The sequence below is a fragment of the Pieris napi genome, chromosome 5 (assembly GCF_905475465.1).
Source record: "Pieris napi chromosome 5, ilPieNapi1.2, whole genome shotgun sequence".
Taxonomy (NCBI): Eukaryota; Metazoa; Arthropoda; class Insecta; order Lepidoptera; family Pieridae; genus Pieris; species Pieris napi.
In genome coordinates this window covers 13,391,351-13,403,741 of record NC_062238.1, presented here as the reverse complement: position 1 = coordinate 13,403,741, position 12,391 = coordinate 13,391,351, and the positions used below count along the sequence as shown (strand labels likewise).

At 38.2% G+C, this 12,391-nt stretch overlaps 2 protein-coding genes and 1 long non-coding RNA gene across 5 annotated transcripts; 1 reads left to right on the top strand and 2 right to left on the bottom strand.

The window, feature by feature from the left end:
* Positions 1–339: 339 nt before the first annotated feature.
* LOC125049360 (E3 ubiquitin-protein ligase rififylin) lies at positions 340–3,602 on the top strand. Its single transcript, XM_047648577.1, has 6 exons — positions 340–842; positions 1,295–1,483; positions 1,596–1,688; positions 2,281–2,445; positions 2,873–3,019; positions 3,221–3,602. The coding sequence occupies exons 1-6, from the start codon at positions 608–610 to the stop codon at positions 3,592–3,594; spliced, it is 1,203 nt and encodes a 400-aa protein (XP_047504533.1). The 5' UTR covers positions 340–607; the 3' UTR covers positions 3,595–3,602.
* On the bottom strand, positions 2,032–2,918 carry LOC125049362. Its single transcript, XR_007116997.1, has 2 exons — positions 2,781–2,918; positions 2,032–2,439 (listed from the first exon to the last, which is right to left on the bottom strand). It is a non-coding gene; the product is annotated as an uncharacterized LOC125049362 (long non-coding RNA).
* On the bottom strand, positions 3,523–6,303 carry LOC125049361 (ester hydrolase C11orf54-like). 3 transcript variants are annotated; one of them, XM_047648581.1, is made up of 7 exons: positions 5,721–6,303; positions 5,419–5,498; positions 5,243–5,341; positions 4,768–4,943; positions 4,222–4,498; positions 3,987–4,153; positions 3,523–3,909 (listed from the first exon to the last, which is right to left on the bottom strand). In XM_047648581.1, the coding sequence occupies exons 2-7, from the start codon at positions 5,495–5,497 to the stop codon at positions 3,736–3,738; spliced, it is 972 nt and encodes a 323-aa protein (XP_047504537.1). In that variant the 5' UTR covers position 5,498; positions 5,721–6,303; the 3' UTR covers positions 3,523–3,735. The 3 variants fall into 3 exon arrangements, with proteins under 3 accessions (XP_047504537.1, XP_047504534.1, XP_047504535.1); XM_047648578.1 differs by lacking the exon at positions 5,721–6,303 and adding an exon at positions 5,568–5,712; XM_047648579.1 differs by lacking the exon at positions 5,721–6,303 and adding an exon at positions 5,637–5,700.
* Between the last annotated feature and the right edge of the window lie 6,088 nt (positions 6,304–12,391).

The following is a 12,391-nucleotide window of genomic DNA, read 5'->3' as shown; positions in this document are numbered from 1 at the left end:
GGAACGTGTGAGAGAGCAATAGGCCGTGTGCGAAGGTGACAAATGAAGGTGAAAATAGGAGGTGTGGGATTCGCGAGTGAAGCAGTCCCAGCGTTCGCCGTGGAGCGCTCTCCGGGTCTCATCTGTCGTTTATGAATAAAAATGACCATGTGTAATTTATACAAATATTAATTCCACGCCACGCGCTGTAGTTGGACATAGTATATTAAACTTTCGTGCTTAGCTCAAAGATTCAGAGGGCTACGTGCGGCGCGGTTGTTATAAGATATTATGTGATATAACTATTTAACATAGTCTTTACTGTTCCTATTCTGTGGTATAAACATCTGTATTCTGTACTCTGTACTTCTGTAGGTGTAAACGTAAATTCGTAACTGTGTATATGTTCGTTTCTACTATTCAATAATAATTATTAATCAAATTAAAAATTTTACATGTAAATTTTAATATGATTTGCTATTTTAGATCCACATTAATAAAATCATTGCTGAATAATGTTTTTGTAAATTCAGTTTAAGGACATTACAATGTTTGTAGTAAATTGCCTCGTATAAAATTAGTTGTAGAAATCGCCTATTTCCTTTGTGATTAGAAAAATAAATGTAAAATGCCTTGTGAAAGTTGCGCTGTACAATTCAGTGTATTTAAGAGGAAACGGCTATGCTCAGAATGCGAGCGATATTACTGCAGTGGATGTTTACGACGCGGAGGAGGAACTATGTGTGCTCCATGCCGAGTGCTATCCACCAGACCCTTGTTCCGACAGACCATAGCTCACCTGAAGGTGCGCGATCTGCAGTGCTTCCTTAAACATCAAAACATCTCGACCCGAGGCTGTGTCGGTAGGTTACCTTTATGCATAATACCAAGATTATTAGAACACAGTTATCATATTTATGTCTATACATTCCACAATATGACAATATCCCTTAAAATTAAAAGTTAATTAATCTATTAATGAACCAATTTCTTTGCAAAGAAACATTTTATTTATTTATTTAGTTTGAGTAGTTTTGACAATAACAATTAGTCTATTTTATACAATTACATTACAGTATTACAATTACAGTATTTTTTTCTTGCTTTTCATTATTGTGTACTTATGAATAATAATCGTATTTTAAGCTTCAAATGTTTCAAGATTGAAAGAAAAATTTCAGCTTTATTCATTTTTGTTTCTAAAAGTCCAAGTAATTTAAAAATGCTATATGTATTTATAATTACATATTTTACATATAATTTAAGTTAGGAATGGGACAAAAATATGTCATGTATTGACATTTAATTATTACAGAAAAAGAAGAGCTATTGAGCTTGTGCATCTCTCATGTGAACAGCTCAGCATACCGGCGACGAGGCTCTCGGACTGGGGCTAGTCCATTTAGCAACACACTTAAGGGCATCACTAATAACATAAACGAATTTATTACTTCTACATTTGATTTGCGTAATACAGGGCATCAACCACCACATCCTGATAGAAGTAAGCTTTCATTAAAATCTCATTACATTATAATGGAATATGAATTAAGTTTTAATATATTGTTAGGCTTAGGAACAAAACTGTTCTTTATTTGATTTTATTTATTTATCAGGTAACTGTTACAATTCAGCTCACTCTCACTCTCCAACTGGAAACAGTGAGATGAATGAAAACATACCTGATCAACGATTTACACCTACTCCAGGTACATGTATATTTTTAGAAAAGTGCGTGCATACAAAGTACACATGTCAGAAGTGAAACTTCTTTGGCAAACAAATTTTTAAGTCTTGTTCATATTTATACAAATCTAAAACTTTGATGAATTGAAGATTTCCGAGACTTCGAGGAAGGGAAAAAGGAAGATATATTAGGAATTTGATAAATTTAATTGTCATTAAAATATTAAGTGTCGAAAATTAATACTAATTATAAATTTAAATTGTTATATTCATTTCCTCAATAATAAAAATTTTACCCTCATGCGCTAAAGAAGTTTCACTTCAATAAATAAATAGGGAAATAATAAAAGAGTAATACAACACAAAAATATTTCAAAGATTTATTTTCTGTCTAATAGCTATATTTAATGATAAATTTTCAGGAGTAATGAATAAACCATTTATTGTAATTTTCACCTTTTTAATTGATTGAAAATAGGTTTAAAAAATTTCACCACATGGGTTTTGCTGGCTAAAAATCTTAGTTCTGGTACTTTGGTAACTAAATGTCACAGTTAATTTGTATAAATGTAGAAATTTTTTACACCTCGTGTAAACTTAGGTATAACTAATCAGGTGGGGAACGCGACGTACGGGTCCCACTCGTGACACCGGCCCCCGTCTCGCGCAGTGCTTCAGTCGAGACCGCTAGAGTGGACACCACCGATTGCTTTGAAATAGAGGACCTCGAAGACTTTGGCTGGGAATTTGTTACTCCTCCGGCTGATCCTTTGCCTACAGGTAAAATCTGATATTTTTGTTCTGATTTTAGGAAAAGATTTATTATAAGTTATTTAATATGGTTGCTTATATTGTTTAACAAAATGTATGATCTTATCACTTTTAACTGTTACAACAACAGATATAAAACTCGTACACAACCGATTCAGTCAGAAAATGCAGTACTGATATTTCAATACTCTTCTTTGCAAACTCAAAATAGTTGATAATTATGTATAATAATTTTAGTTCTGTTTCTAAAATAATTTTTCTCTCTTTAATAATAAATTATTCCAACACAGTATTGGAATTAAACATATGAGACTATTCAACTAGCTTTATGATCGTGTACCCACTTCTTCTTGATCTTCATCAGTATTTTGTGAAGTCACGGCTGCCACGCCAATGGATGCTTATATATTTAATAGATTGCACGGTCACGTTGTAGATTCAGCCGTTCTAATAACGGACGAAGAGGTGACGGAGCTGCGGTCGGCCGGAGGGCGCTCGACCTCCGACCTGGACCTCTCGCGCGGCGAGCCCCACTCCCGCCCCGACACGGCCAGTCTGCGCGACGAACCGCTGCACGTCACCGGTGAGACCCCACTCTTAGCGCCCGACCGATCTCTTCTCCTCTCTTTGTTCGAGAGGGGTAACTCTCGTTTGCCACTCGGAATGTGCGGCTCGCGTGTATATAAAAAATAAAAATGCGGGATATGCTGAAGTATGTTATTTTAAGTTCTAATTATTAATTTTATAAATTTTATTAAATTCTAATCGACGACAAATTTTGTAGCGGAGAAAGAGCCGGAGACCGCTCCGCCGGTGAGCTTGGATCAGATCAGACGGGCGTCGGAGCTGGAAGGGCTGTCGGTGCGTCAGCTGAAGGAGCTGCTGGCCAGGAACCGCGTCGAGTACCGGGGCTGCCTAGAGCGGGCCGATCTTCTGCAGCGCGCGAGGCTGCTGCTCGCCGACCACGCCCGGTGCCGCGCGGAGGTGGAGCGGCTGCCCCTGGAGGAGTGCTGCAAGATCTGCTGGGCGGCGCCGCTGGAGTGCGTGCTGCTGGAGTGCGGCCACATCGCCGCCTGCACGGCCTGCGCCAAGCGCCTGCCCGAGTGCCCCATCTGCCGCCAGTACGTGGTGCGCGCCGTGCGCTTCTTCCGCTCCTGAGCGCCTCTCGAAGTCGACGAGAAGACAATTGTAGATATTAAGTGCTACTCTATTTTTGTAATCCTGAAATCGTCCGACCGAGTCGAGTTCCCGGCGGATCGAAATATCCGCTCGAGAAATAAAACGCTGGCGTCCTTCGAGTCAGTCTCGTCCGACGCCGTGCGTCTCCAGGGGCCGGTCCACCCTGATCACGGAGGAGGCGATGGTGAAGTACCCCTCGTAGCGCACCTCCAGGGGCGTGGTGTCGTAGTGGTAGTGGCCTCCGTCGCCGTGCGCGCTGTACCCGTGGAAGTGCTGCACGCGCAGGTCCAGGCCCTGCGACGCGACATTCCGTTTCAACGAGATTCGGGCGGATCGGTACTCCGTCGTCGGAGCCCGGGAAGTCGACTCACCAGGTCGCCGGTGACGAGGGTGCCCAAGTGCACGATGGGCGCGGTCATTTCGAAATAGTGCAGCCAACGGTCCACGTCTTCGTCGGAACAGAGGGGCGAAGCGCTAAAGTCCGGCATCACGTGGTGTTTCACCTTGCCCGCGGCCAGCAGGAACGCCCCGCCCAGACCTGTGACACCCGACCGTGACTGAGCAGAGAGAACGTCGGAGAGCGGCCGCGTTCGACGTGACACTCACCGACCGCTCTGCCGCCGTACCGCTCCTTCAGAGTTTCTCTGATGGCGGTGATGAAGTTCGACGGGCCGATCCGTTTCTCGACGACCACCTTGAGAACCCGGCCCGGCCGGCCCTCGCTGAGCAGGTAGTTGCCGAGCAGCGCCGTCCTGGTCTCGCCGGGAGGCAGCCTCCGCTGCAGGTACGAGGCCTGGCCCTTAGCCGCGCCCGGCGGAGTCACAGAAACGACGCGCGTGCCCTGCGTCACCGCGCCCTCGCGCACCGACAGGTTTATGATGCCCTGCAAATTTGTCAATATATATTTAAGCGGGTCACCGAATTCATTCCTTTTTTTGTCAGATAAAGATGCACGTACTCGTGATAAACTGCTCTGTCATTCTCGTGCGCGAGCGCACCCCACAGACGAAACGCTCATAACACACACACAAGCTTATTTCGAATAAAGCAAGTCGATTCTCCCCCCGTCTCAAAGTTAAATACACGTTTTAAGCCAATATTATTGGTGATCAGACAATCTTATTTAAAAACGGCCTCCGTAGAAGCGTTCACCTCGCAGTTGACGCCGAGATGCGGCCACGGCCCGGCCCCGGCCCCGGCCAGGAGCGCCGGGTCTCGTCCGAGGTGTCGCAGCAGAGCGGCCAAGTCGTACACCTTGTCGCGACGCACCTGCGGCGTCAGGTAGGGCGGGCCGCCCAGCTCCACCAATTTGCTGTCGCCCGACAGCCCTACCGCAAACCATATACGCTCGTAAAATGCCTCGTATGCAAACAAGATAACGTCGTTCCATTGACTGAAGTGGTGATAAATGATAGCGTTCGCGATCTCAAAGTCAACACTCCGATGCTACTGTCGCTTATTACGTGATTAGCTATCTCTTCTCTGTTTACTTACGAAATCATTTAACTAAATAATTATAAACATAATAAATTATTAGCATAAATGCTAAATAAAATATAACTGACGCCCTGTGTATAGGTAAAAGTGAGGAATCAAAGTAATTCGTTGACGGATGCGGAATAATTACCGGGCGTCGTGAGGTCGAACGGCTCTCTGGTGAGGTCGGGGCAGTCTTCGACCGTCACATTCACGAACTCGAACGTTTTCCGGAGGCCCTCAGATAAAACTAAAACGTGACAAATATTAGTACTACGGCATACTATTGTTTACCCTCTGGAATGTCGATGCAAACGCGAGACTCACCCTCGGCCACCTCCTCCAAGGGAGGTGTGTAGAGCGGCTTCTCCTCGATGGACACTTTCGAGTAGTCGACTGAGGCCATGCTGGAACGAAGAATAATAAAAATATTAAAAAGGCGCGTTACCCTACATTTATTGAAAAGGTACACTCACTCGACTTCGTCGCTTAAGGCCGCGGCGTTTATGTGATTGACGAGGAAAATGGCACTCGCTACGACCCACCTCCCGCGCCATGCGAGCGGCGGTCCGGACATCTTTCAGATTATGTGTGAGTTTATCGTTTGCGTTTGACATTTAGAGACTTACATATCGGAGGGTCGAAATTGATGACCTTTTGCGTAAGATCGCCTTGTCGGATTTCGAGGTGAGGGTCACGCGCAGGTCACGTGTTCGACTTTGTTAGGGACGTGTTGCTCTCGAGCCGACTACGCGGCGACTGGCGCCTCGGAGGACGCGCAACTTTTATGCTGAACGACCGCATCGTATTGATATTACTTATTGAAATACTTTGCGTGTATTCATGCATATATGGTGCCAGTTTTTATCAGCATTAAAACATTTGATAAGATCATTAGAGTTACTTTTTTAACGAGTTAAGAGGTGGAAGTAAATATACATTTGGTACGTTTTACTCCAGACTTAGAAAACAATAATTTCGTGTAATCGAACATACGTCAGTCACTGCCCACAGCCCACCCTTATCGCTAAAATCAGGTTTACGTACTGACTGGTGCCCGCGACTTTGTTCGCGTGGTGTTTAAACCCTTGTTGATCAAATTGAACAATTGATTCCCTAAAAAAGATCAGTGGTTTCCCTGCTGAAACTCATAAATAATAATCAGCATTGAGCGAGATAATTCCACAGGCGGCCTCTAGAGTCTTCTCAGGTACCTTTGAAGGTAGTTTATGTATTCCAAAACTTTAGATTATTGGTTCGTTAAAGACATGTAAAATATATTAATTTTATACTATATTGTTTGTTTAAATGTAATTAAAACAACTTAAGTGACGTGTGCGAGTTTGGTATATCTGATCTAAAAACTGTATGCTGTGGGAAAAAAACACGAAATAAATTCTATCAGGACTGAAAAACCATGCATTGTTTTTATTCACAGAAAATTAAATATCAACGTAATTATAATATTTTCGTTAATAACATCCAAAGGCAAGGTCTTATCCGTCTCAGCAAAATATTCTACTTCAACACTGTACGTACCTAATAGGTATTTTTATTTCATTAAATTTGGATGTTCGATAATTTCTTGACACGGTCTATCTCCACATTTGATAACATTACTTTTATTTTCGCTGTGGATTTGATACAACGCTAGTTGCATTTGCAATTGAAATTGTTCAGATTTGTGCCAATTTTACTTATTTTAAAAGAGTAGGTAGGTACCGAGAGTAGTTTTAGCTTTTTCTCTCGGCGAGGGTGTAGACCCTCTGTCTTCTTTGCCGATGAGTAGGGATGTCTACCGATACATATTTAATGACGTGGAATGAGTGATACCTGTATCTTATAGTCCATTATAAACATATTTTTTTTAATTTTATTGTTTTACCAAACCATGTTTTCTGGTTTCCGCTGATATCTAATACCTATAGTCCAGTCAAATTATGGCTAAAAACGGGTTAAATAAACATGAGCGAACACAGTTTGGGGATTTTGAGGATCGATAGGGGGGTGTATTCTGAGCATAAATTCCAATTTGAGGGGTTGTACTGAGGTCAGCTCAAGGTCATTTCGATGGAAACGCGTTTAATTGGATATCTCGAGAATGGTTAGTGTTAGGCGAAAAATTGTAGAGACCTTTTCTTTTCCTAACTAAATTTATTAACTTTTTTATCTGAAACTTTTTTTTATAACATTAATATTTTTCAAGTTATTACTCCCGCAAGGCAGAAATTTTACTTTTTTTTTAATTTTTCGTCGTTTTCTCCCCAACCATTCAATTTTATTAAATTTTACCGATCATCGAAGTGTAGATCTTTTAATTATGAACAATTTTGTTCTTAAACTTTTTTCCGTAATGCCAATACCTTCGGAGTTATAGATTACTTTACCGAGTGAAATCCGCGCCTCTGTCGCAATATAAAAAGGTCAATCGATTAAACTATTTAAAAATTAGGTATTTAATATGGGTAAATTCTTGGGTTAATTTGGGTAAGAAGTAAATTAAAAATTAAAACTGTTTCACACATTTATTGATAAAAAAATAGGTTATAAAATTCGGAATATTAAGCACCCGAGGTCGATGGAAGTGATTCGTGAATATTCGTGGTCCTGACGGTATCGGGGCATACGTCGTCCTCGTCCATTGCGTCAAGATCATCATCGTCGATAACATTAGCGACATTCGAACAATCGTTCTTCGTGAATATTCGTGATATTCACGAATCACTTCCATCGACCTCGGGTGCTTAATATTCCGAATTTTATAACCTATTTTTTTATCAATAAATGTGTGAAACAGTTTTAATTTTTAATTTACTTCTTACCCAAATTAACCCAAGAATTTACCCATATTAAATACCTAATTTTTAAATAGTTTAATCGATTGACCTTTTTATATTGCGACAGTGGCGCGAATTTCGCTCGGTAAAGTAATCTATAACTCCGAAGGTATTGGCATTACGGAAAAAAGTTAAAGAATGAAATTGTTCATAATTAAAAGATCTACACTTCGATGATCGGTAAAATTTAATAAAATTGAATGGTTGGGGAGAAAACGACGAAAAATTGAAAAAAAAGTAAAATTTCTGCCTTGCGGGAGTAATAACTTGAAAAATATTAATGTTATAAAAAAAAGTTTCAGATAAAAAAGTTAATAAATTTAGTTAGGAAAAGAAAAGGTCTCTACAATTTTTCGCCTAACACTAACCATTCTCGAGATATCGAATTAAACGCGTTTCCATCGAAATGACCTTGAGCTGACCTCAGTACAACCCCTCAAATTGGAATTTATGCTCAGAATACACCCCCCTATCGAACCTCAAAATCCCCAAACTGTGTTCGCTCATGTTTATTTATTTCGTTATTTGACTGGAGTACTAAATAAAATTCTCGATCGGTATTGTCACGGTGTTTGTAATTAAACTTCTACGAAATATCTCGACCGATTTTCGTGAAATTTTGTGTGCATAAGTCAAAAATCATTTATTCATGTAGGTAACGATGTACACGTCAAAAAAGAAATATACATTAAACACTTCTAATTTTACATTTACTCCCAGTTTTCAAATCAAGGGCGTAGAACGGAAGAGAAGAACTGGCAATAAACTCTCCGCCACTCTTTCTAATCGCCAAGTTTTTTGTTTTACACAACGTTTGTAAGGAGCAACCATTACACCATGTTCCACATGACATCTTAAGTAATAAATATTAATAAAATAATTTAAAAACAAAGATTTGTCTTGTATCAGTTAGAGGCATAAGTTCACATGTCTTTTATCAGTGTTCTGTAATACACAATATGTCAACATTTTCACTGCTCAAAAACAACTCAATTTGTAGTATTAATTTACTTTTCATGTCTTGTATATTTTGTTAAACCAGATTGATAGTGTTAGTCTTAAATCTACGTATCTTACTTTCTAATTCTAGGCCTGAGAGACTCTCTGTTGTCTTAGTATCTAATTTAAATTAGAAATACTATTTCTTGGAATATCTTCCAAGTTCTTACTAACTTAAACCTGCTCAATAGAAGCAGGTTGTCTAACCAAATTCTTGGCTGTTATAAACAATAAATACGGTAGCGAATCAGCTATATCTGTCTTTTAAAATATGTAAGTAGATTATAACTATCCTTTGTCATATTTTTTATTATAGTAGATAGTTATTTTTATTTGAACTAAAAAAATGTTTCCTAGAAATAATATACATGGCAAAACAACGTTTGCCGGGTCAGTTAGTGTTTTTATAAAAACCTTTCTTATTGGATAGCTTGCATGTAGATAGAAGATATATTTTTTTTCTATAGGTTTATGGGATGCTCTAACTTGTTATAAATCACAACCCATTTTTATCTTTGTTAATTGATTTATTCTTCACAAACAACAGTAATTAATTTATATTCACATAGAAATGCTCAAGGGAAAAAACATGAATATCACTCGTCTTAAAAGTCTGTTCTGAGCGACGTCCGTTTTCTTCTTTTCTTAGTGTCCTATCTTTATGTTAACACATACATCAAAATCTTATAGAAAATACTACACAAAAGAGTATGTACATTTTTAGTGCGTATCTACGATTCGCTACAGCTTATACGTAATTCATTATGACAATAAGATACCGAGAAGGTTTCTAAGAGAAAGAATCATATACAATGAGTCTATATGCTTTTAAAAGCGGGTACAGATTTTGTCAAAATGTGAAAAACATAATTTTGAAGTTAATTGAATCAGATTTGTATAATAATTTTATAAGCGGGGACTACTAGTGGGTACCAGCCGAGATGCAAATACTCACATCAAATCTGTCAAAAACGTTTACAATATTCGTGAACGAGCAAGACTACGCCATACCGATATATTATGCTCTCAGTTTTATGCATCAGCCTCTTTTCAAGTCCCTATATAGTTTTCATAACATTCATCACATTTTATTAATTGGTATTTGTGGAACTGGTATTGAACCCAGAAATAAGACCTAGGACTTAATTTTTTAGACTTTCATATAAAACAACATATTACATATTTTGAGATTCACCTGTAGTAATAGCACACTACTAGGTACTATTGGACCTACTAGTTACTTTACTGACTTAGACTATACACAATTCTACAGATGATGATTAAAATATATAGAAAACAGAAAACCTTTGGGTGATAGTGGGTGCTCCTGACTACCTTTCTTGTTAACTGTATTTCGCTCTCCATTAAGTGCTGCTGAAGAGACCAATTCAACTTAGGGTCCTTCAAGAAAAGAGCGTACCTACAAATTCTTGAAAGGCCTGCAATGCACTTGCGAGCCTTCTGGCAATGTGAGTGTCCATGGGCAGCGGTCACTTAACATCAGGTGAGCCTCCTATTACGTGCGTATTGTTCCCACGAGAATGTAAGTGCGTGCTCCTATTTCACCATGCCTCCTGCAGATAGAGGACAAATCTTTGTTTTAATTTATTTTTTTATTATTAATTATTTAAGATGTCATGTTGAACATGTTGTAATGGTTGCAGCTCCTTAGTCAATGTAATAGTAAAACAATGTTCTATTTAAATATGGTTTTTGTCTTAATCAATTATTATAAAATAAACTTTACTCACAAATGTTATATTATAAATTTTAATGTCTATATTGTAACGAATATAAAACAATAGTTTAATTTCACAAATCAATAGATTCTTTAAAACCTTTTTTTATTAATTTAGCTTCTTTCACTAATATCTACAAATTTACTTAATCACTACTTATCATTTTTAAATACGATCTTTAAATTAATAATCAACAACCTTCACTAATTTAACAAACAAAATATACTTATATATCTACAACTCGTCGTAAATTGTCGAAGCCAATCCAAAATAGGTACAGTTAATCAGTAGACTGGTGGTGTGCAGGTGCCTATGATCAGATTACTATCGGAGGCTGCCACCGCCCTCCAGGTACGAGGGCAATTTAAGATTAGATTTAGCAATTAGATATCATGTAACCTCTGGTCAACAATCTTCTTCAATCCAAATGGAATTATTCATCAAAGAGGTATGCTCTGCTGAAAGAACTCTATGAGTTATGGCTTAGGCTTGTTGCCTAGATATGTAATAGGTAGATTTGACGTAAACCGCGGAGTTCCCATGTCTGAGCAACTAAGATTTTTTTTAATCTAGTAAGAAAAATTCTTATTTTGGTTTTTCTTTATTTTTTTAATAAAACATTACTATTTTTTTCTAAAAGTTGTAGAGAACTATTTCATTGGTATGTGATTTTTATGAGACCTTGTTTTTTGAAAGTAGGTACTCTGCTACCTTCAGGAGTTAGATTAAATCTTGGACCAAGTTAGTAGTAGGTACTTTCGACTGTAGCCAGAATATAGGGACCTATGATCCTAGTAGTTGGTTATCTCCAGTCAGATTGCGGGCAAAATGTTTTATTTATTTAAAAAAGGGCAAACGTTTTGTTCTGATAAGTATAACAATATAAACATACATCAGGAACTCAAAAATAAAACAGTAAAAACTGATCCTTTAACAAGCAAACACAGCATGTTTAGACTTAATAACTATTGCTAACAGAATTCTTACAAACAAAACTAGAAATAAAAAGCGAAAGATATAAATGATTCTATTTCAAAATAATGGAAAAGAGCTCTGCGGAACTGTGAGGATCTTCTATTATTTAAAGCACTCGATGACCCAAGAACCGTATACGATAATTTATTTGTTAGGATTTTTATATTTGAGATTTCTGAAATTCAAGAATTTGTCTCAAGAAAGTAATAAGTATCTAGAGATAAATTCACTGTCAGTAACAATCATCCATTATGAAATTATGTTTTTGACTTACATTTCACAAATATGAATGTATAAAGCAGCTGTACATCATAAAGTAGAATAAGTGTTAGTTTTGTATGAAGGCTTACAATAAATCCTACTTTTAATGTTACAATATTGTTTTATTACCCTTTGCATGGTTTATTCTTATAATTTTATTCCGTCTAATTATGTTCGGTACACATATTATGTACTTAGTTTACGTGTACCGACCGAACATTCAATAAAAAATAAATTGATAACGCTTTGTGGAGTAGGTACTATATCATATATCCTGCTGCATTATGCATGAAATATGAGGTAAAGTGCTCCAAAAACAAGGCTTGCTGACCTACAGACAGTGCAAAATAAAATTACTAAGGCTTTATTCCACTTTGACCAAAGAACAAAAACAGCAAGAATATTTTATGACAGGTCTACTTGACATCCAACATTTGGTCAAATATCGCTAGGCGAGCAAGCTACATTCCGTTGCCAAATAATTTTGGT

Excerpts from the sequence above, each read along its gene's own strand:
- LOC125049360 (XM_047648577.1), top strand. The coding sequence starts at position 608 with ATGCCTTGTGAAAGTTGCGCTGTACAATTCAGTGTATTTAAGAGGAAA. Across the intron at positions 1,484-1,595 it reads ACCACCACATCCTGATAGAA|GTAACTGTTACAATTCAGCT; the intron begins GTAAGCTTTCAT and ends TTTATTTATCAG. Across the intron at positions 2,446-2,872 it reads GGCTGATCCTTTGCCTACAG|ATTCAGCCGTTCTAATAACG; the intron begins GTAAAATCTGAT and ends GTCACGTTGTAG.
- LOC125049361 (XM_047648578.1), bottom strand. The coding sequence starts at position 5,668 with ATGTCCGGACCGCCGCTCGCATGGCGCGGGAGGTGGGTCGTAGCGAGT. Across the intron at positions 5,499-5,567 it reads GCCTTAAGCGACGAAGTCGA|CATGGCCTCAGTCGACTACT; the intron begins GTGAGTGTACCT and ends TCTTCGTTCCAG. Across the intron at positions 3,910-3,986 it reads CCCTCGTCACCGGCGACCTG|GGCCTGGACCTGCGCGTGCA; the intron begins GTGAGTCGACTT and ends GTCGCGTCGCAG.